The sequence below is a fragment of the Camelina sativa genome, chromosome 17, assembly GCF_000633955.1.
Source record: "Camelina sativa cultivar DH55 chromosome 17, Cs, whole genome shotgun sequence".
In the NCBI taxonomy this organism is placed as follows: domain Eukaryota; kingdom Viridiplantae; phylum Streptophyta; class Magnoliopsida; order Brassicales; family Brassicaceae; genus Camelina; species Camelina sativa.
Genome location: NC_025701.1, coordinates 12,627,269 through 12,650,519, shown reverse-complemented (window position 1 = coordinate 12,650,519; position 23,251 = coordinate 12,627,269). Strand labels below are relative to the sequence as shown.

The window sequence follows — 23,251 nt, the reverse complement described above, 5'->3', positions numbered from 1 at the left end:
TGAGAAAAAACTTGAAACAAATCAATGATAATGAAATATATTTTTTATATATTTTTTATCTAACTATTTTATTCAGTAAGGATGGGAGAAAATGAAGTACGGTTACGATTGAAAATATTAAAAAAATAAATAATTGGAAGAAAATAATATTTCAATTAACAATAACCCGGAAAACTTGATGTAAATTTAATGGCACATCGCACATAAGTTCAAAAAAATCTAAATAAATATAACGTTTCATCAGAAATTTAAGAAAATAAGATTATTTGTGAAAAATAAAAACAAATCACGAGTGACTCTTCTCAACTCTCATTTGATCATTACTACCGATGCAAATACTGCCCCACAAAACTTATTGAGTGTGTGAGATTTAAGAAAGAAGATCTACGATCTAAAACATATGTTTTAGTCATTTATCAAATTACTTAATTAAAGTTTTGGTAAAAATCCAAATGCATAAAGTAATAAGTATTTCATTATGAAATTTATTTATTTTTTAATAATTATTTTAGTATTTTTAATGAATTTTAATTATAAATCAAGTTTAATAAAGTTTTTGATATTTTAAAACATTTATATAATTATATATCACATTTATTATGTTCCAACCGCTATTGCACCCGCTGGTCAACCAGTCGTAAACCTCCCGCAAACGCATCAATTTTAAACCGCTAAACCAGTCGTTCAAAACGCTTAATAACGCTTTGAAACCGCAATCGCCCGCTTCCGCAATCTCGCAGAACCGCAACCACAACCGCAGCGTTTGAACCAGTCAGGCCCTTAATAGTACGGTCTTCCCTCTATTCTAAACGACATGGTTTTTCCTCTAAATATCTATCATCATATGAATAAAATAGCAAGGCGATTTCAATGTTAACCTTTTAAACCCTGTGTCATCCAATCCAATTGAGTGTGTTTGCAGATTGAAAATTTTTGTACATATGTACGTACATTTACTGATTTTTTCATATATAAATCATGGTTAGTATAGATACTCTTTATTCATAAGACTACTATTGTACTTTCCAAAAAAAAATAGTAGTCAGTGTTTTCCTTATTTATCTCCCGAAGAAATTGGATCAACCAATAATGAGGCAAAGGAATCAAATGGTGTGTATGAACAATGTATGATCACAATCACACCATTGAGAAACCTACAAAAATCAGAAACACGATTGACGTAATTACTAAAGGAGCTAGAAATCATCTTAGTCATCAAAGGTACGTGAATACGATAAAAAAATGGCGAGCGCAGAAGCAGCCACGGTGACCAACAAGCAAATCATATTCCCAGACTATGTGAGGGGATTCCCAAAAGAATCCAATTTTAAATTAACCACAACTACCATCGATCTACAGCTTCCGGAGGGATCCACGTCAGTTCTGGTGAAGAATCTTTACTTGTCTTGCGATCCTTACATGCGCATTTGCATGGGAAAGCCTGAACCCTTGTCTTCTTCCCTCGTTCCACCGTACGAGACCGGCGTGGTATGAAAAAGGACAAATACATAAATTTCCATTGTTCTAAGAAAATTGGAAATCTCCACTGAAATGGGAATAAAATTATTTTACTATATTGTCTGTGTTTATTGCGTTCGTTTCCTCTAACCAACAATGGATTTGAAAATTTATATTTAGTTTTATAATATATATTTCGATAATGCATGTTGGTACCTTTCTTGTGAAAACGTTTTGAAGAATCCGGCAAGAGATTTTAGTATGAAAAGGATGTGTTAGGGCATTTTCAGTAATATTAAACTGGCAATGTTGATGTCTGATCACCATTATATTGTAACACTTGTAATATGGTGTTCTCGAAGAAATTATGTCTCTAGCTAACAAAATAGAAAATTTCTTTTGAGAGTTTGATTTCTTTTATTTGTTTCTTCTCTACTTCGTGTTAAAGATAACTTCAATGTGGTGTGTGTGCAGCCAATCGTTGGACTTGGAGTGTCTAAAGTGATAGATTCAGGGCATCCAGATTACAAAAAGGGCGACTTACTCTGGGGACTAGTTGGATGGGAGGAGTACAGTGTTATTACTTTAACTCTTTACTCACACTTCAAGATCCACCACACCGATGTTCCATTATCTTACTACACTGGACTTCTTGGTATTTTATCTCACTCTTAGTTTGGTAGTAAAAAAGCCATGGCTATGTGATGCTTCATTATTAGGTTTTCATCATTATTTTGTCTTTTGATTTGATAGCATTTTTGCAAAAAAGCATGGCTATCTTTTGCTTTATTTGTTTCTTTATACGAGTGTTAGGCATGGAAACATAGGTCACTATCTTCTGGTCTTGGATTAGTTATAAGTTTCTAATGCGTCATCAAAAGTTTGCTTGGATGGCTAAATTTAGCTACATTTGTTCAAACTTCGGAGATAACTCGTTGTGCTAGCTTTCTTATGTATTTGAGTTTCACACTCATTTATTTCCTCTGATTATTTGCAAGCATTAGTGTTTGCGTACGCTTTATAAAGTGTATATTTTGTTTTAAATGAATCATAACCTTTAATATTTGATTAAAATAAAATTTTCATTTGTTAACTATAAAATCAAACACTAATCCACAAAATATTTTGCATTTATCAGATAAATAAAAAGGCTATATTACAAAAATCTCCAAAAAATAATTTTCTTAAAATTAACACATATATGCAAAAATGATAACTAGCAATTAAAATTCTAGTGTTTTTGATTGTTTTCATTTGATCCGAATAGGTATGCCTGGTATGACAGCTTATGCTGGATTTTACGAAGTTTGTTCACCTAAAAAGGGAGAGACCGTCTTCGTGTCAGCCGCATCTGGCGCAGTTGGTCAGCTCGTGGGACAATTTGCAAAGTTGATGGGTTGTTATGTAGTTGGTAGTGCCGGCAGTAAAGAAAAGGTACATATATAAACTCTACGTACATCAAACTTTAATGCATATATCATGAAAGCAATTTTCTCATTATCCTTCTTTATGGAGCCTTAACGAAGGTTGATCTTCTCAAGAAAAAGTTTGGATTTAATGATGCTTTCAATTACAAGGAAGAGAAGGACCTTAGTGCTGCCCTAAAGAGGTCAGCAAATACATCTCTAGTTTATTTATATAGAGATAGAAAAATCATACAAATAATATTTGACTAAATATAAAAAGACAACTAATTTATTAGGTGTTTTCCGGAAGGGATCGACATATATTTTGAGAACGTGGGAGGCAAAATGCTAGATGCAGTACTCATAAACATGAAGTTGCACGGCCGTGTCGCAGTATGTGGAATGATCTCACAGTATAATTTAGAGGATCCAGAAGGCGTACACAACCTACCAACCATCCTTTACAAGAGGATACAAATTCAAGGGTTTGGGGTATGCGATTTCTACGACAAGTATCCTAAGTTTTTGGACTTTGTGCTTCCTCACATTAGAGAAGGGAGGATAACATATGTTGAGGACATAGCCGAAGGATTCGAGAGTGGGCCTTCTTGTCTGTTAGGACTCTTCGAAGGAAAAAACGTCGGGAATCAACTCTTTGTGGTTGCTCGTGAGTGAGTGAGACGTTGGATTTTAATATTCTATTGTTTATCCCTTGGAAAGTAGTAGATACACGAGTCAGACTCTTTGTTTTTAGGCATTCTTTGATATCTCCTATATAATAAAACGGAAGTACACAACTTTTTTTATAGACTATATAATTTTTATAAATTGATTACAAAATAGGTTATACATTAAATATATGATGGTTACAAAAAAAGACTATAGATTAATTGGTCAATCCGTATGCTATATGAATACACTTAAAAATATACCAAAAAATTCTCTTAAAAATAATATTCCAATGATTTATACATTCCAAAATAAAATTTTTAGTATTCCATGTATTGTTACAAAATATATACTGTTAGGCATAAAAATATACTGTTAGACGTAAAATAAAATAAATTTTTGGCAATTTATCACAGTTAATCGTGATTTCTGAAATCTTATAATGCAGTTGAAAATAAAATCTTACCTAAACACGAATCATATTAAAAAACTTTCACCAAACATGTTCAAAAATTAAAATAAAAACAAACAACAAACATAACAATTTCTCATATATAAATTACAAAACTAACAATATAAAATTTATAAAATATGTGTTTTTTTCAATTCATCATATTTAGCATATGATTTTATTGCATAATGTTTTAAACAAAAAAATTATAAAAAATAATCATAGAAATTATATTTTATTCTAAAATTATAATATAAATAAAAGAAATTTCAACCCGTGCTAATCTAGTTAATATTATTATTACAGCATTGTTTAACTAATTGTTAATGTCATATCTAAATTTATTTAAGTATTTAACTAATTGTTTACGAGTTCTTTTATGTTAAGAGTACACCACTATCTTTGTTTGAATCATGAATAATTATAGTGACTAGTCCAATACACACACCCTTCAAAGTTTAAAGTGGTTAGCCCAGTTAAAGTTATATAGGCCGAGAAGCCCAATAAAGTGAGCTTTTTTGTTTTTAAATTGATCTGTCTGCTGTTTGATAGTTATGGAGGGAAGGGAATCATTTTATTTCCCGCGACTCAATTCAGATATTTCAGAACAATCTCTCTCTCTCTCTCTCTCTCCCTCTCCCATTTCTTCGCTGTGTCTCCGTTCTCAGACGTCGCGATTTCTTCTCCGATTCCGGTGCTGAGGTATAGGCGTTTCAATTCACACTTTCAATGGCGAGCCCAAGAGTCGTCTCACAAGATAGAAAGTCTGATGACCTAGAAATCGTCTCCGTCGGAGCTCTCTATAGCGGCTCCTCCTGGGATAAGAAGTACTGGAGTTCATCTAGGGTTGGGTTTCCTTCTCTCTCTCTCAGTTCATCAATCTATAGCTCTTTTTATCTCTCAATTTCATTGCTACTTATTGAATTCCTTAGAAATTAGAATTTGATTGACTTCATGTTTAAGAATCTTCGATGGTGGTGATATGTCTGTGATGAAATTAATCTCGTTCATTATCGTTTGTAGCTTGATTGTACATTTTTCACACTCTCATGAACGATGAACAGTATAAGTTGAAACTATTGTCTCTGATTTTGAACAATTTTGATTTACATTTGAGAATAGAAACAAGATCCTTATGCTGAGGATGTAGATTGGGATTAAACAAGTAAAACAAAGTTGTAATTTGAGTGTTCTCAGTTCATGAAGATCTTTTGTTACGACTTATTTGCATAATTCCTGTTTACTTAGCTTTATATTTCTTCAGGGTAAAGACCGATTCCCTTATCCTGTGGGCTACAAAGCTGTTCGAGATCACAATGGGAACACATATTACATGGAGATTGAAGAAGGTGCCAAAGGACCTTTGTTTCTGGTATGTTGCTGATTTCATAAAAAATCTTTATAAGGTTGTGTATGCTTTTTTTAAAAAGAATATGCATCAAAGTCTTACTATATTGATGCAGATTAGATATTTAGATGAATCATGGACGGGGCAGACCCCAGATATTGCATGGGGAAAGTTTCAGAAGACGGGATTCTCCCACTTAAAAATATGGCATGGAAAACGATTTGCATGCAAGATGAACGGCATGGAGGTACACATCTCACTTTCTTTTTGTTACCTTGTTTAGACCATCTTGCTTGTTACTTTTATGACCAAGTCTAATCTACAATAATATAGATGTTTTAAAATTAAACATGCGCATTGCCTTTCCAGTAATGTTCTTGAGATGATTTGGCGAAGCTTTTGAAGAACAATTAATAGTTGGCCACATGATCACTATATGTATGCTTGTGAACTTTACATGCTCGATTATCTAGTCTGCATTTCTTTTTTAGTCTTGGAACATTATAGTATAAATATTGCCCTTCCAAATAGATTAAAAAGGATACAATTAAGATGTGGGGATCTATAAGCTGTGATCATGCCTTCCTGATAAGGAGGCCTCTACTGCCGTCTGCTACAAAAAAAAAAACAGCCTGTCTTTTGTCATTACACGCTTACTTTGGTATCCTTGCATTTTGGACTTTTCAATTCTAAGTTGATATATAGGAAAAGCCGTGGTACTTGGCATGTCCTTGCATTCCCGTCAGACAAGTTGAGCATATGACTTTAGCTAAGAATTCTTCAAATGTTTTGCTTTCCAGGCCTTCCTTAGGTGTTGGTCACTATCATTATCACTTGGCTTGTAGTTATTCTGATCCTACCACTGTGATCTGGTTAATTTTTTTTTTTTGCGGTCTAAGATGACTACAATTTTGTTTGCTACAGTTTTTTGGCTTCAAAAACCCGTTGGTTCAGAGGTTGCTCCGGGAACTTGTGACCAATTCCCATGGAATGCTAGAAACTAGCTCCATCAGTAGGGCCTCTCAAATCCGAGCCAATGATGAAACGCCAGCCATGTGTGCAAATCCAAATTTATTATATTATCTGGACATGCCAGTGGCTAGAAAGAAAAGAAGCAGGAAACCTGGAATGACATACCAGAATTCAATAGTTAAAGATGGTCATAAAAAGCAAAGATTCCAAGACTCATTATCGGGTGGCGAGATTTTAAATTCTGCAGCAGGGCCAATCTTCTCAGTAAAAGAAGAAGTGGAGACAGTTGGCCTGAAAGTAGCACCACCAGAGCAGTTGCATGCTAGTCATGCTACAAACGAAAATACATCTCTACCATCAGAAAAGCCACCACCAGTGAAAGTTGTCACCCCTATTCAAGAAATAGACCCGCTTCCTGGCAGCTGTAAATCAAAGCCATTATCTAATTTTTCTGAAGAGGTAATCCATAAAGAACTTCTAGTATGCTTTTCTTGAAAGCTTTTTCTTTTGATATATTAGCGTAATAGACTTTGTTTCACCAGGAAAGTTGTTTCAAACAGTGAGAGTATTAAATTTTGCAGCTTCATGGGCTGCAAGAAAAGGAAACCAAACCCAACGATGATATTTTTCTGCATGAAAGCCAAAATATGACTGGTACCAGTCTTTGTGCACCTGATAGTTTTGATTTCCAGCAAGGTATTAGCTTTTCATTCTAACTTGTTTAATACCAAGATGTCAACATCTAGCAGTAAGAAGATTGTAATCATTATGGCTGCATCTTTTCATGGATTCCTTTTTGTCTGATTCTTGCAGATAACAACATAAGTTCTGCTCCAAAAAATGATGATGATACAAGTTGCGAGCAAAGAGAAGAATTGACCCTTGCTAACATGGTAGTCGGTGAAGGGCTTTTAGCTGAACCAGATGCAGAGGATTTAGCTGACTCTACTTTGATTCTGACTTCTAAAAATAGTGATTCTGATTCAGCTGATCAGGATACTGTCAAATCAATGATGTCATTTCTACTTCCTCAAGCAATACCATTGCTCAAGAAGTTCTCATGCAAGAAGCCTCCAAAAAATTACATGTCAGACAACTGCAAAACGAGCCAACTTGATGATGCGTCAGGAACTGGTATACTAATTTACATATCCTTTACATAGTTAACCCTTAGGAAAGGCTTGAATTATACTCTGTTTTAGATTTTCAGATTGCAGTATTTTTTTCCACAAAAGCAGTAATTCATGAAGTATTCTCTTATTCCATAGTCTTCAAAATTTGCAGTTGTGTCACTGTCGATAAGAAAACCTAGTGAAGATGATGAGAATATGCAAGTTGCTGCTCCAGATCCCGATCAGGATTTTGCAAGTAATGTAGCCATTGCCCCTGACAGTTTTGATGAGCCTCACTTGGATGGTCCTAGGAGTGGTCATATTATCTCTTCTTCCAAGGAAGCTTATCCAGCAGACCTTCCTAAAATCCCCGTAGCCGAAGAACATGTTGCAATAGTAAATGATCTATCGGTTTCTGCTTTGACGACCACTGAGATCATAGGCCCATCTTCACATGATGTTAGTACTATTGTGGATGAGAATATTCAAGACCAATATTTGAAGAAGTCCATGTCAATACCACAATGCAACAGTTCATCCAACATGATTTTATCCCAAGAATCGAAGGAACTCTCTGCAGAAGATGGAAACTTGTTACAGACAGAACACTACTCTGAAAACAAGGAACCAAAGAGTACAGTTTGTTGTTCTACTGAAGGTAGTACGCTAAATCTATCAATAGCACAATTTGCGTCCACCCATAAGCTTTGCATGACTGTATCCGTCTACTGTGTACTATAAGCATGAGTCTAATTGCTTGCAGGTACTGGTTTCGTGGTTGGCACAACCCCTACTGAAGTTGGTTCTGTCAAAAAAGAAAAACATAAGGTGTATAGCAGGAAAAGAGTCTCGATCAATCAACAGAAAAGAAATAGAAATTCATCCTCTGAAAGTGAAAACAGTTGCAGAAATACTGGAGGTGATGACTCCGTAAGGAATATGTCTCCTGTTAAAATTCCACGTTTGTTGGAGATTCAGCCGACCTTGTCTACCAACTCCGAATCAAATAGAACAAATCCACGGGGAAATGAAAGCGGTCATGTAACAGAAAAATACCAGGGACCCGAATTGGTGAAGGTGGATAACAATACATTACTCAGTGTAAAACGCAATGAGGCGTTACAACAAGATATGAGGTCAGCTCATGCTTTTGGAAATGGAAGTATATCACCATCCTCATTCCCAGCTTCAAAAGTTGAGGATTTCCAAGCCAATACTGGTGAGGCATGCGGCATCCAAGTTTCTGAACCACCTTTTACAAATTCTCAGTATAAGGAAAATACTAGCGAGAAAAGCACGTCTGTACTGGAATCTCCAGCTAGTCCAAATTTAAAGCTGAACAGGGATGTAAAGATCAACAATGAGATGGAGAAAACTGCTGAGCTGCTTGGCTGCTACTTTCATCCCATGCCTGTTTCATCAGTATTACTCAAGTCTGTTGGAAATGAAATCTATATTTGCGTGTTCAGCTTTGCTACAGAGGATAGAGTTAGTACCCTGTTTATGTACAAGATATCAGCTAAAGCACCAAGCAAAGGATTCCCCTCTGTCATTGGTCACACTTCTGTCAAACTCCCCATTGTGGATGACAAGTCTGGTGGAAATGTAAATTCATTTAACTTTTTCTTCGTTTCTTATGTTATACCTGTTTTTCCTCTCTAGCTATCTGATAGTTGTTATATTTTCTCAGAGAACACTCGAAAGATCTTATTTTCACTTCACCCCAGACGGGGAGCATCTTGTTTTTACTGGCAACATCAAAACACCTTATTGCAGGTTTGGACTTCTTTTTACTGTTTTATACGGTACAGAAAAATATAGACTAAAGATATCAGCTAAGGGATTACTCTTTTTCGTTTTACAGGAAGAGAGATATTGATTGCTCGTGTTTGACTTGTACAACAGCCTGCTTTGAGGAGAATGCAGTGAGGATTGTCCAGGTGAAAACTGGTCATGTTTCTCTTGTGACAAAACTTCAAGCAGATGACAGTGTGCAGTGCGTGGTGGTGTGCGATCCTAACTATCTCATTGTAGCTGTTAAAAGTGGAAACCTTATTGTCTGGGACATGAACTCTCATTGGAGGTTCTCTCAAAAGAATTCATTGTTCTAATCTTAAAATAGTTGTCAGATCCTTCTTTTGTGTGGAGCTGCAGGCTGGATCATCATTGTTGAACTTTCTGCTAATGTTCACTTCTCCTGAAATTGTAGAGGTCCGGCTGAAGAATTCGTTACACTTGCAAATCCTTGCATATCTTCATGCATCGTGGAACTGAAGAAGATCCCAAAATGTCCTCATCTCGTTATCGGGCATAATGGTATCGGAGAATTTACAATATGGTATTTTGTTCCCTCTCTATCTTTGAATTTTTTTTTCTCTACCTATCTCTGAGTTAAATTACAGAACGTTATATCTGCTAGGAATGCTGAGGATCAACCAAACTTGCTTTCTCTTTGCTTCATTTTCCCATGATTGCTTGCCTGCTAATTTTTTCTATTCTCGACCTAGGGATATTTCAAAGCGAAGTCTAGTATCAAGATTTGTATCTCCCAGCAAAATGATCTTTGAGTTCATACCGAGCAGCTTGTTTGCGTGGCATCCTATATATAGTCATTCTACAATGGAGGATCACATTGACATGATTTTAGCTGCAACAAAATTATGGTTCTCAAAAGGGATCGACAACAAAACATTGGTTCCAGCTGAAGTCAAAGACACTGCCATCTGGCTTTTAGTCTCTACTGATCTTGACTCAAACCCTAAATGTGATGGTGTAGAAAGTCCAGCTAGATGTTGGAGAGTGGCTCTGCTTGTAAAAGACCAAGTCATATTGGGAAGTCAATTGGATCCAAGGTATCATCACACATCTATTCTATTTTCTTGTTATGCTCATCTGGTTTCTCCATATCCTTAGAGAAGTAGTTTTGATTTGAGGACATATGAGAAGTAAGGTGTATGAAATACTAACATTTCTAAATCCGTGGTTCATTGGCTATGGAAAACAGGGCTAGTGCAGTGGGCACAGTATCAGGTCATGGAGTAGCAGGCACCCTTGATGGACTTGTGTATTTGTGGGACTTGTCCACCGGTGCTAAACTTGGCTTTCTCCATGATTTCAAAGGTAAACATTGATTCAAAGTCGTAAATATATATATATATATATATATATGTTTCCGGAAACAAAGCATCTCCCCTTATATTAAGTTCGTTTAAGCAGATATGTGAAGCCAATCCTCAAAAGTTATTAATTGTTACATGGAATTTGTTCAGGTCAAAGAGTTTCATGCATAAGTACAGATGATTCAAAAAATATATGCATAGCAAGTGAAGATGGTCAGCTTCTGGTTTATTGCAATCCGGAAAAGTAAACTCAAATCAAGGAGGGCAAACCCAGTTAACATCTAAAGAGGGTTTTTGCCAAATTGGCTTTGATTGGGTACAAATACAATTACAAGTTTTTTTATGCTCGTAAATTTTACCGCATAACTTTTAAATACAAGTTGAGGAGTTATTATCTAGTTGAAAATGTAAGAAAGAAGTATATATGATAGATGATGATATAAATAAGGGAATCTTATGTATATAGGTAACGTTTCTCAGTTTCCTATATTATATCTAGTTGAATCTTATATAGTTGAATCTTATATATATATCTGAAACAACTCTTTCCGTTTTTTTTTTTTTTTAATACCTTAATTTACTAGTGGTCCCATACCCACTAACATCCTAACATCAACCAATAACCAGGGATAACCAAATAAAACAGTTTCCATTCAATCCAATAGAATTCCAACTTTAATAACCCAATACTCAATAGCAACATAATCCAAATAAAGAAATAACCAAAAGCTAACATCCTACAATGTTCCACTGACTTAATCTAGCAACCTAACAACAGCTAGAACACAATCAATCAAGCCTCTAGAACATCCTCCCCCTCATCGCCTTTGATTCCACGATCACACTTTTCCTTTACCTGCACACCACAAACAACAATTGAGATGCGTAAGTATTATCATAAATACTTAGTGAGGCCATCCTCCCATCTACTAGGTTATACACACAAGCAAATGAGACCCTCAAGTTTAAGCAAAACAAACAACACACAACAATACATCGAACCAGGAAAAACAAGTCTCGGATAAGACTAGTGTCGACCGATGCCAAACGATGTCGATCGATGCTACAACAAAGGTGTCGACCGATGCCAAACAGTGTCGACCGATGCCCCTCAGAATGGTGTCGACCGATGCTCTTGAGTGTCGATCGATGCCTCCTCTGCAATCACGATCTGCGCGAATCCGAAAGTTGAACTCTCCTCCCAAATCATCTCGAATCCATTTCAAACTCAACCAAACGACTCGGAAATCACTGGGAATCACAAAAGCAACGAACCCAAGCAACAAAACAACACAAACAGCAAAGAAACACACAAAACAAGAGAGATCTCATGCTTAGATCAACCATGGTCAAGCACTCACCTCAAGAACAGGAAGATTGGATTGAGAAACGTGGAAAACAACACCTCCAGAAGCTCCCCCTTCGTTTCCAGCAACAGATAACCCTCCTACAGCTTCAGATCTCTCCAAAAACTCCAAGAACAAGCCCAGAAAATCCCAGAAACGTTTTCCTCTCTTTTCTCTCTTTCTTTTCACTCAACGGCGACAAATGAGACTTTCTGAAACCCTTCTTTCGTCCCAGACACTTAACACACGATTAGGGTTTTAAATCAAACCAAACCGAACCAATTCGGCAATTAAATCAAACCCGACCAAACCGGAAAAACATGGTGTCGATCGATGCCACCAAGGGTGTCGATCGACACCCACACCAAAAATACACAAATTGGTTCGCGGGCGTTACAATGATCCCCCACCAATATGGATTCGTCCCCGAATCCCGCAATACCGTCCATCTGCCAAGGACCTCCGTGCCACCGTCTGCACGGCCCGCACGTCCCCAGACCGGACTAAACACCGTCAGCCAAGGTTTCCCGTGCCACTGTCGCAACAGCCCGCACACCTCCGACTGACCCTCGAGGTCTCCCTCTAGCCAATATACTCGCATCATAAACACTATTTGCTCACAACTCAGTGCTTCCCCCGTCCGTGGTCGCAACCATCGAATCATGCCGGCTCGCTATCAGGCCAACCGCCTTAAGCTACGGCATCCAGGAAGTCACTCACACACACACACACACACACCCCGCTCTCAGGTCGCAACCTTCGAGTCATACCGGCTCACTGCCAGGCCACAGCCTACAGCTACGGTATCCAGGGAGTCTCACGCGCCCACTCCCCCCGCTCTCGGGTCGCAACCCTCGAGACATACCGGCTCACTGCCGAGCCGCGGCTCACAGCTACGGTATCCAGGGAGCCTCACATATCCCGCTCTTGGGTCGTCACCCTCAAGCGCGCTCTCGGATCGTCATCCGAAGCAACATACCACTCCCACTCTCTGGCCACAAAGTCCATCGAGCTATCGGTATCACGTGAGTTGGGCCCGCACGGCCTTGAGCAAAAACAAACACTGATGCCAACGAGTATCTCCCGGCTAGATCTACCTCACTTTTCCACAAAACATTCCCATTTTAGAAACTTCCTATTTATGGAAACCTTCCTTTTGTGGAAACTTTCTATTTATGGAAACTTTCCAAAAATAGAAACCCGAGCTATTTCTCTTTTCCCATGACAACAACAGTCAAACATAAAGAAAAATACTCATCTTATTAATCTCAAAATGTCATAATCGTTACAATCTCAACGAAATTACATCAGAAAAACCAAAAATACAACAACCGGAGCCAACAACCCGCATCCCGAGCACCACCTCATCTTGATACTTAGTCGCACAACCAACCACCCCTAAGCGACCAAATATCAAGAGAGATGGGCTGGAATACTCCGTACCCGCTCCAGCCACGGACTACAACTCGGACCCGGCTAGACAAGCTCAAGCGGTCTGCTTCTCAAACCACTTCTTAAACCTTGCCTTCATCCTCGCCTCGGGCTCCCAAGTCTGCTCCTCTACTCCGTCACAGTCCCACAGGACTCTCATCAAAGGAATCTTCTTCTTCCGAAGTTCCTTGACTCTCCTCTCGAGCACCCTCACTGGTCTCGCCTCCAAAGTCATGTTAGGCTGAAGATCCTCAGGAATCTTAGCCAACAACTGATCACCCTCGTGAAGACACTTCCTCAGCATCGACACATGAAATACCTTGTGGAACGCACGCATAACCTCAGGCAACTCCAGCCGGTATGCCACTGGTCCCACCCGCTCAACCACTCTGAACGGACCCATGTACCTCGGACTCAACTTAGTCTCTGTCAATGACCTGTTCGGACCCCGCAACATGGCCATCTTGAGGTACACTCTATCACCAACCTGAAACTCAAGATCCTTTCTCCTCTTATCAGCATAGCTCTTCTGCCGATCCTGAGCCTCCTTCATGTTCAGCCTCAAAACCCGAATCTTCTCCGAGGTCTCCTGAACAAAATCTGCACCAAATATGCTCCTCTCCCCCACCTGAGTCCAACATAAAGGTGTACGACACGGCCTCCCATACAGGGCCTCATAAGGAGCCATCCCAATACTAGCCTGGTAGCTGTTGTTATAAGCAAACTCCACCAAGCTCAAGTGATCTGCCCAATGACCACCCCAATCCAGCACACACATCCTCAATAAATCCTCCAAAATCTGGATCGTCCTCTCTGACTGACCGTCCGTCTGAGGATGGTAGGCTGTACTCATATGCACTTTCGTGCCCATCTCTGCCTGAAACGCCCTCCAGAACACCGAAGTGAACTTGGAATCTCTATCAGACACAATACTAGCAGGCACACCATGCAATCTGACTATCTCCCTCACATACTTCTTGGCCAAAACCGCTGCTCCATCAGTTTTCTTGATGGCCAGAAAATGTGCAGACTTAGTCAAACGGTCCACAATGACCCAAATAGCATCAAACGTCCTCGACACAGGTAAACCTACCACGAAGTCCATCGTGATCAAATCCCACTTCCACTCTGGAATGGGTAAACTCTGTAACAAACCACCAGGAACCTGATGCTCCGCCTTCACCAGCTGGCAAGTATCACACTTCGCCACCCAGTCAGCTACGTCCTTCTTCATCCCGACCCAGTGATAATACCGCTTGAGATCACGGTACATCTTGGTCGCCCCTGGATGAATAGAGAACTTGCTCGAATGAGCCTCTCTCAGTATCTCCTGCCTCAAATCCTCACCCTTGGGCACACAGATCCGACCATGCACAAGGATAGTACCATTAGCAGAAACCTGATACTCTGCACCCGCAGCCTTAGAGGCATTCACCAGCCCCTCATCACTCTCCTGAGCTAACCTCACTCTGCTCAACAAATCTGCTCTATCAACTGCCTCCAAACCCAAAGGTTCTTGTGAGATAGCACACAAACTCAATGCACTAATCTCACCTACCAACACCTCCATATCCTGCTCCTGAGCCGAAGCCACCCGCTTCCGACTCAAGGCATCTGCAACCAGATTAGCTTTACCAGGATGGTAAGCTATGTCCAAATCATAATCCGCTACTAACTCCATCCAACGCCTCTGCCTCAAATTCAGCTCAGGCTGAGTAAAAATGTACTTCAGACTCTTGTGATCTGTAAATACCTGTACCTTCCCACCATACAGATAGGATCTCCAAATCTTAAGAGCAAAGATCACTGCTGTCATCTCCAAATCATGAGTATGATAATTAGCTTCATGCTTCCGCAACTGCCGCGAAGCATAAGCTATAACCTTCCCCTGCTGCATAAGTACACAACCCAACCCCACTCTAGAAGCATCTGTATACACAACATAAGGCTCGTCCTGCTCAGGCAATGCTAACACCGGCGTGGTAGTCAACATCTGCTTGAGACTTGCAAAACTTGCCTCACACTCTGGTGACCACACAAACGGGACATCCTTCCCTGTAAGCTTAGTCATCGGCTGAGCCATACTCGCAAAACCCCGAACAAACCTCCTGTAGTAACCTGCTAACCCCAGGAAACTCCGAATCTCAGTGGCACTCTGCGGCCTCGGCCACTCCCTGATGGACTGAATCTTCTCTGGATCCACTGAAACTCCCTCAGCTGAAACAATATGACCCAAGAACCCCATCTCACGCTGCCAGAAACTGCACTTACTCAGCTTAGCAAACAACTTCTGCTCCCGCAGCTTCTCCAACACTGCTCTCAGATGTACTGCATGCTCCTCAGGACTCTTAGAATATACCAGGATGTCGTCGATGAAAATGATGACTGACACGTCCAGAAACTCCTGGAACACGCTGTTCATCAATCTCATAAACGCAGCTGGCGCGTTTGTCAACCCAAACGGCATCACCACAAACTCATAGTGCCCATATCTCGTCCTGAAGGCTGTCTTCCTCACATCTGCCTCATGAATAGGGATCTGATGATAACCTGAAGCCAAGTCGATCTTGGAGAACCAAGTAGCACCCCTCAACTGATCCAACAACTCATCAATCCTCGGGAGAGGGTACTTGTTCTTCACAGTAACTCGGTTCAAACCCCGGTAGTCAATACACAACCGAAAACTCCCATCCTTCTTCTTAACAAACAACACCGGAGCTCCCCACGGTGAACAACTAGGACGGATAAAACCCTTGCCCAACAAATCCTCCAGCTGCTTCTTCAGCTCTGCCATCTCTGCTGGAGCCATCCTGTAAGGAGCCTTGGATAACGGCATCGTCCCCGGTTCCAGCTCAATGGTAAAAGGATCCGACCGAGATGGTGGTAATCCCTGCAATGACTGGAACACATCCTCAAAGTCCTCCACAACCGGAATACCGCTAACCGTAGACTTCCCCACTGACTCTGGCATAGATATAGTAACCAGATAGGCCTCACGGCCCTTCTCGATCATCTTCCCTGCCTGAACGGCTGAGATCACGAGACTCCCCGAAGTCGGTCTAATACCCTGAAAAACCAACTTCCCTCCTGGACGCTCAAACTCCACTCTACCCCGATAGCAATCCAAATGCACCTTATACCGATGCAACCAATCCATACCAAGAATGACGTCATACAACTCCACTGGACTGATAAGCAAATCCGCTGGCCACGACTCTCCTGCGATCTGAATATCAACTCCTCCAGCTCGTCCAATAACCCTCAGGAACTTGCCTCCAGCAACTCTGACAACTCCTGAACGCTCTCCAGAATCCCCTCTGATCCCCGCACTCACGGCACACTCCGGAGTAATGAAGCTATGAGAAGCTCCAGAATCAAACATAACATGGGACTTAAACCCGCCCACCAACAAGGTCCCTACACAAACCTCATGTGTTGAGAACCTAACACTTGACCACAAACAAAAACAAATATAATCTGAACAATTGAATTGACTAAGTTCGAATCTCAGAGGTTATACCTGTGATCGCTCCTGCACTAGTGCCACCGGGCTCCTGAGTCGAATACACCTGAGTCGTCGGCTCAATCCAACCCACCGGCTGCACACCGTGCTGCACACCCTGCTGCACCCCTGGCTGAGCTCCAGCCTGCAACACCGCTACCGCCCTCTGCTGCAACTTGGGACAACGAGGCTTGATATGCCCCGTCTCTCTGCAGTAGTAACACACCCGAGTATCTGTCCGCGGCTCCGTCACCGCCCGCTGCTCTGTCACTGCCCGCTGCTCACCTCTCTGTGGACAGCTAGACACCTTGTGGTCCCTACTACCACACCCAAAGCACTTCGCACCCCCGTGCCTCGATCTCTGCATAGCATCGAACTTCCTCTTCTGCCCCTGCGCAGGCTTGCCGCCCTTGCTAGGAATAGAAAGCGGCTGAGACTGCTGTGGCTGCACCGAAGAACTGACCACAACCACCTGTGACCTCAAGTCATCCTCTATCCCAGCTGCAACCTCAACCAGCTCTGCTCTCGTAGCATAGCTCCTCACTCTGCACCGAGTCCTCAAATCATCCCGCAGAGCCAACAAAAACCTCCGCACCTGAGCCGCCTCTGGCTCCCATGCCCTGCCTGCATACCCCACAAGCCGACTGAACTCTGCATCCAGCTCCCGCACTGTACGGTCCCCCTGAGTCAAACCCAAGAACCGTGCCTCCATACGATCAAGAGCCTCCTGAGGAAAATACTTGGAGTTAAACTCCCCCACAAAATCTCCCCAAGACATACCCCTCTGCACCCTCCGTGCTGTCACCGACCTCCACCACACACGAGCATCTCCTGACAAGTAAAACACTGCCAGATCCACCCTGTACCGGTCGGGACACCTAAGCGAAAGGAAAATATCCTCCATCCGCTCTCTCCACTCATCCGCTACACTCGGATCGGTACTTCCTGAGAAATACCCTGCTCCCACATGCCGCAGCTGCTCCATCATCCGCACATACTGAGCATCCACTACCTCGGCCCCCGGCTGCACACCTGCCTGCAAACCCGCTGCAGGCTGCACCACTGGAACCTGTCCACCACCCACTGGCGGCACTACTGGATCCTGCCCACCAACCACTGGCGGCACAACTGCTGGAAGTCGCTGCAAAGCCTGAGCTACCTGAGCTAGCAAGTCCATCAAGACATCCTCCCTGCCTGGAGCACCTCCCGCTGCAACCCCCACACCCGGGGCAACACCGTGACCGACACCGGGCCCATCCGCCCTGCCGTCACCCAAACCAGCCTGGTCTCCAGACACACTAGGATGAACCTGTGACTCCGCCACCTCCTCACTGGCCATGCTCTGGGTCACACTCACACTGGCCTCAGGAACCTGACCTCGTCCCCGACCACGACCACGACCACGCCCACGACCACGACCGCGACCAACAGCATCCTCACCCCTAACCATCTGTATCATCCAAGAACAGAAGGCTAAGCAAACAATAATTCTAATACACAAGAAACACAACTTACCGTGGAATCACAACACAGGCTCGAAGAGGATGTTCTAGGACTTCATGCCACACACAATTGCCAATCACACAATCAATTATAGCATGTAATCCTAAACATCAACAGCAAAAGCACAATGAACCCTAGACCTAGAACCGTAAGGGCTCTGATACCAAATTGAAACAACCCTTCCCGTTTTTTTTTTTTATTAACTTAATTTACTAGTGGTCCCATACCCACTAACATCCTAACATCAATCAATAACCGCGGATAATCAAATAAAACAAATTCCATTAAACCAAAAGAATTCCAACATTCAAATCCAATAACCAATAACATCAATCAAATAAAGAGATAACCAACAACTAACATCCTACAATGTTCCTTTGACTTAATCTAGCAACCTAACAACAGCTAGACCACAATCAATCAAGTCTCTAGAACATCCTCCTCCTCATAGCCCTTGATTCCACGATCACACTTTTCCTTTACCTGCACACCACAAACAACAATTGAGATGCGTAAGTATTATCATAAATACTTAGTGAGGCCATCCTCCCATCTACTGGGTTATACACACAAGCAGATGAGACCCTCAAGTTCAAGCAAAACAAACAACACACAACAATACATCAAACCAGAAAAACAAGTCTCGGATAAGACTAGTGTCGACCGATGCCAAACGGTGTCGATCGATGCTACAACAAGGTGTCGACCGATGCCAAACAGTGTCGACCGATGCCCATCAAATTGGTGTCGACCGATGCTCCTGAGTGTCGATCGATGCCTCCTCTGCAGACACGATCTGCGCGAATCCCAGCGACGAACTCCGACTCCAATCAACCCAAAATCGACTCCAATCAAGTCTATCCATCTCGGAATTCACTAGAAATCACACAAACAACGAACCCAAGCAACAAAACAACACAAACCACAAAGAAAACACACAAACAAGAGAGATCTCATGCTTAGATCAACCATGGTCAAGCACTCACCTCAAGAACAGGAAGATTGGATTGAGAAACGTGGAAAACAACACCTCCAGAAGCTCCCCCTTCGTTTCCAGCAACAGATAACCCTCCTACAGCTTCAGATCTCTCCAAAAACTCCAAGAACAAGCCCAGAAAATCCCAGAAACGTTTTCCTCTCTTTTCTCTCTTTCTTTTCACTCAACGGCGACAAATGAGACTTTCTGAAACCCTTCTTTCGTCCCAGACACTTAACACACGATTAGGGTTTTAAATCAAACCAAACCGAACCAATTCGGCAATTAAATCAAACCCGACCAAACCGGAAAAACATGGTGTCGATCGATGCCACCAAGGGTGTCGATCGACACCCACACCAAAAATACACAAATTGGTTCGCGGGAGTTACAATATCTAACTCTCCCTCCCTCTGCTAGATTTGTTGTAACTTCAGTGAATTCTATCTAGTCTTAACTCTTAAGCCATTTTTGCTAAAATATATAATAAAAAATTAAAAACAAAGACAAAAGAAAATGAAGTTGTGGAAGCCCTTTGGCCCAGTGGTTGGCCTAGGGTTCATTAATCCTTCTACACTAGGAGGTTTGGGGTTCGAGTCCTAGATAATGCGATTTATTAATTGTGTAGATTTAAGGAGGTAAATTTACAAAAAAAAAAAAAAAATGAAGTTAAAAAAAAGAAGAAATTATCTACAAAAAAAAGAAAAAAAAATGGAAACGACGACGTTGGTGTTGGTGGGTAGGGTTGTTGTTATCGTTCTCTCTTCCCTTGTGTTTCTTCAATACTTGCGTGGTCGACAAAATCTAAAAACCCCCGCAGAAAAATCAAAGACCTTTTTGATTGCTACTCTGTTGCAGAAGAAGATGCCGACTCTCACAAAGCTTTACTCCATGGAAGAAACCGCAACTCACAACAAGCAAGATGATTGCTGGATCGTCATCGACGGCAAGGTCTACTCTTTTTTTTTTTTCTCAACTGTTTCTTTCTTCTAATTTCTCTTCAATCCCTATTCATAAGGGTACATGTGTGTTGGAGAAGATCTTGAGAGGGTTCTTCACTTTCGGAAACCATATCTATCTCTTGTTGACTCTAGATTCTTATAAATTGCTGTAATATATGTTAGTTAGATTGAGCAAATCAGAATCTTCTTCTTCTTCTTTTGTTGATAATGTGTTGACTTACTCAATTTTGGGAAACATTGATGAACACTTACAGGTCTATGATGTATCCTCGTATATGGATGATCATCCTGGAGGAGATGATGTGCTTCTTGCTGTCACCGGTAAGCTTCTTCTTCTTCTTCTTCTTCTTTTTTTCACCATCTTTGCTTATGACTGATCTGTTTGTTGTCTCTAATGTAATAAGTAAAATGTGATGTTGTTGTTGTTGTTGAAGGGAAAGATGCAACGGATGAATTTGAAGATGCAGGGCACAGCAAAGATGCTAGGGAACTCATGGAGAAGTATTTTATTGGCGAGTTAGACGAGTCTTCTGTACCTGAAATGCCAGAGCTTAAGATCTACAAGAAAGAACAGCCAACAGACTCTGTTCAGAAGCTTGTTGATTTCACAATGCAGTATTGGCTTGTTCCTGTCTCCATTATCACCATCTCTGTTGCGGTTCGCGTCTTGCTCTCTCGCAAGAGATAAGTAGTCTCTCTTTCTTGTTTTGAGTTACTGGGGATTCAACTTTACACGAGAACTCCCCCATTATAGATTTTTGTATCACAGATATGATGATAGATCATTATTATTATTTTTTCACTCTCATCAGACTTTTTAGTTTGGATCATGTTTCGATACACATTTAATGATATGATTAATGGATGATGGTTTGGTTTGCTGGTATCAATCTCCTTATAACAAGTCTGCCTCACAAAGTCGACATTATATACTTCTATAGCATTGTGAACCTCTGATATTATGTAGGATCTGTCGATTTGATTTTAGAAAGGTCATAACCATCTACCAAAATATCTTCCTTGTCAATTCAGTATATGTGACTGAGACACTGGTGGATCTATGATATAGCCATGAGAATATCTTAGCTATGATCCGTTTCATTGGAACCCCAATTCCTGAAAGTTGGGTAGCACTATCCCTAAGTTACAGTTGAGAAAGCCACATCATTGGAGAATTTCTTTGCTTTGCATTGTACATGGATCTCCTCTCAAGTTCATGCAAGTATAGGAACTGATGTATCGCTTATTGCTTCTGAACTGAAATCGTCCACGTTCTATAAGACCAACCAGTAAAAAAAAGGGAATCCCATAGGTTAAATCTTGTTCTGACTTCTGTTGATGATAATGCTCTGGTGGTGGTATTATGGTCTGCGTTCACTTTGTCTTCATATTTGACAAATACGATCAAATATGCTGTTGTGAGAAAGTTCTACGAAAATTTCCACTAATCTAAAAACCAGATCGAGAAAATGAACAATGTGGTTGAAAAAGATGAGACCTTTCTTAGCCAGCAGTATCCCAAATCTGATTTGAAAACAAAAATACCATCCAACATAGTAAGTGGCTAAGCACATGTATATTAGGAGACCCAAGTTTCCCATGTCCTTTCTTTTACAAAGTTAAGAAAGAAGATGAGAGACATATTTTCCGACGGGACAAAGACAAGTTGTTAATTGCTTCCACCACCACCGAAGAGGTAATTCAGAGATGAGCCGCCTCCAGGGGCCGCATGTACCTTGGTCGATGGCCGGTCCTGCATTAAGCCAAAATTGTTTTAGTTAAACTGTGCGGTTCACCAATGCATAGATGTTTAGATAATTAAATGTTAACTCATTCAAAAACTTGAGTGAAGTTGTGGTTTGTTCATATCATGCAAACAAAACTCAAGGATGCTTTTTTTTCTGCAAAAATATTTGCTACTTGTGGGTGAGAAGGTTTTGCTTTTGGTAAATGACATAGCCAAGTGATTACACAACACAACAATGTCAATCACTTTATCTATAGGAAATCAAAATTTTACAGCGATAAAAAGAGATAATACCGTAAGGAAGTTGCCTGTGTTCTGTCCATCTGTTCGAGTGTAGTTGTTTGTAGAGGAGTTACTGATACCAGCAGGTATTTGCTTGGTAACATTAGCCGGCTGAGCAACAACGGGTTTAGGTGAAGGATCAGCATTCACAGGCAGAGTATCAGACTGAGGAGCTGGATCATTGCTAACGGCTGGCTTTGGAGCCTCTTCTCCAGTACCAAAAAGATATCCCAAAGAACTTTGCCCACCACCAGCACTAACTCCACGACCCATTTGATCTCCTTTTCCTGGTAAGTACACTTATTAAGGCCTTGGATTCAGAACATTGATGTATATACAAGATTCTGGTCTGCTAATAACAATCATTGCACATCACACACCACTTAGGCAACAAAACAAAAGATCTTCATCTAACATTTACACTCATTGTTTCAATTATTTTATCAAAGAACAAACGCAAGCATGCTTCTCTGGTTCAAGAAGCCAAACCAACCACTAAATTTTGCAAACCAAACCTAAAAGAGTCTCACACTGTTAAACGCTATAACATAAGACTGATTCTTTCAGAGCCAACATACAACGATTAAGCAACGCCCACAACAACAACAACTGAATACACATCACAGAGATCTCAACATAAAGCCACAAAACATCAATTTCTCGATGAGAAACAACACTAAGAGATACCGAGATTCGAAACACCACGACAAACAATTTTGCAATTCCAGAGAACAACAACAACAAGAAGAAGAACACGCACGAAATAAATATCGGTGCAGAAGAGAAAAATGCTAAGGAGTATAGAATTCACCTGAAAGCTTAACACTGACGGCAGATCTGGTGATCGGAAATGGAGCAACGACGAGCTGGCCTAGTGAGGACGATGATATGAAAGCAAAATCCAATTTTAAGAGACGAGAGAGAGGAGGATGTGATATTTTGGAGGGTGTAAATCGTAATTTTCGCA

At 40.9% G+C, this 23,251-nt stretch overlaps 4 protein-coding genes across 6 annotated transcripts; 3 read left to right on the top strand and 1 right to left on the bottom strand.

Annotated features, from left to right (window-relative positions):
- On the top strand, window positions 1,243-3,634 carry LOC104756911 (NADP-dependent alkenal double bond reductase P2-like). 2 transcript variants are annotated; one of them, XM_019239318.1, is made up of 5 exons: window positions 1,243-1,488; window positions 1,933-2,113; window positions 2,726-2,892; window positions 3,000-3,067; window positions 3,161-3,634. In XM_019239318.1, exons 1-5 carry the CDS (start codon window positions 1,243-1,245, stop codon window positions 3,537-3,539), a joined length of 1,041 nt encoding a protein of 346 aa, XP_019094863.1. In that variant the 3' UTR covers window positions 3,540-3,634. The 2 variants fall into 2 exon arrangements, with proteins under 2 accessions (XP_019094863.1, XP_010477868.1); XM_010479566.1 differs by having other exon boundaries at window positions 2,985-3,067.
- Window positions 4,564-10,979, top strand: LOC104756910. Its single transcript, XM_010479565.2, has 14 exons — window positions 4,564-4,830; window positions 5,249-5,356; window positions 5,448-5,579; window positions 6,257-6,763; window positions 6,886-7,000; window positions 7,118-7,438; window positions 7,589-8,074; window positions 8,180-9,021; window positions 9,107-9,192; window positions 9,281-9,499; window positions 9,626-9,754; window positions 9,924-10,268; window positions 10,421-10,536; window positions 10,686-10,979. Exons 1-14 carry the CDS (start codon window positions 4,714-4,716, stop codon window positions 10,781-10,783), a joined length of 3,621 nt encoding a protein of 1,206 aa, XP_010477867.1. The 5' UTR covers window positions 4,564-4,713; the 3' UTR covers window positions 10,784-10,979.
- On the top strand, window positions 20,034-21,141 carry LOC104756908 (cytochrome b5). The gene is made up of 3 exons (XM_010479564.2): window positions 20,034-20,244; window positions 20,510-20,576; window positions 20,690-21,141. The coding sequence occupies exons 1-3, from the start codon at window positions 20,158-20,160 to the stop codon at window positions 20,941-20,943; spliced, it is 408 nt and encodes a 135-aa protein (XP_010477866.1). The 5' UTR covers window positions 20,034-20,157; the 3' UTR covers window positions 20,944-21,141.
- LOC104756907 (protein SPIRAL1-like 1) lies at window positions 21,721-23,193 on the bottom strand. Of its 2 annotated transcripts, none has more exons than XM_010479563.2 (3): window positions 23,096-23,179; window positions 22,297-22,583; window positions 21,721-22,008 (listed from the first exon to the last, which is right to left on the bottom strand). In XM_010479563.2, exons 2-3 carry the CDS (start codon window positions 22,555-22,557, stop codon window positions 21,925-21,927), a joined length of 345 nt encoding a protein of 114 aa, XP_010477865.1. In that variant the 5' UTR covers window positions 22,558-22,583; window positions 23,096-23,179; the 3' UTR covers window positions 21,721-21,924. The 2 variants fall into 2 exon arrangements, with proteins under 2 accessions (XP_010477865.1, XP_010477864.1); XM_010479562.1 differs by having other exon boundaries at window positions 21,722-22,008; window positions 22,297-22,571; window positions 23,096-23,193.

Coding starts and splice junctions, on each gene's coding strand:
- LOC104756911 (XM_010479566.1), top strand. CDS start 1,243: ATGGCGAGCGCAGAAGCAGCCACGGTGACCAACAAGCAAATCATATTC. Junction 2,114..2,725: donor TTACTACACTGGACTTCTTG/GTATTTTATCTC, acceptor TGATCCGAATAG/GTATGCCTGGTATGACAGCT. Junction 2,893..2,984: donor GTGCCGGCAGTAAAGAAAAG/GTACATATATAA, acceptor GCCTTAACGAAG/GTTGATCTTCTCAAGAAAAA.
- LOC104756910 (XM_010479565.2), top strand. CDS start 4,714: ATGGCGAGCCCAAGAGTCGTCTCACAAGATAGAAAGTCTGATGACCTA. Junction 9,022..9,106: donor ATGACAAGTCTGGTGGAAAT/GTAAATTCATTT, acceptor ATATTTTCTCAG/AGAACACTCGAAAGATCTTA. Junction 9,755..9,923: donor ATCGGAGAATTTACAATATG/GTATTTTGTTCC, acceptor TTCTCGACCTAG/GGATATTTCAAAGCGAAGTC.
- LOC104756908 (XM_010479564.2), top strand. CDS start 20,158: ATGCCGACTCTCACAAAGCTTTACTCCATGGAAGAAACCGCAACTCAC. Junction 20,245..20,509: donor GGATCGTCATCGACGGCAAG/GTCTACTCTTTT, acceptor GAACACTTACAG/GTCTATGATGTATCCTCGTA. Junction 20,577..20,689: donor TGTGCTTCTTGCTGTCACCG/GTAAGCTTCTTC, acceptor TTGTTGTTGAAG/GGAAAGATGCAACGGATGAA.
- LOC104756907 (XM_010479562.1), bottom strand. CDS start 22,557: ATGGGTCGTGGAGTTAGTGCTGGTGGTGGGCAAAGTTCTTTGGGATAT. Junction 22,009..22,296: donor ACACAGGCAACTTCCTTACG/GTATTATCTCTT, acceptor GGCTTAATGCAG/GACCGGCCATCGACCAAGGT.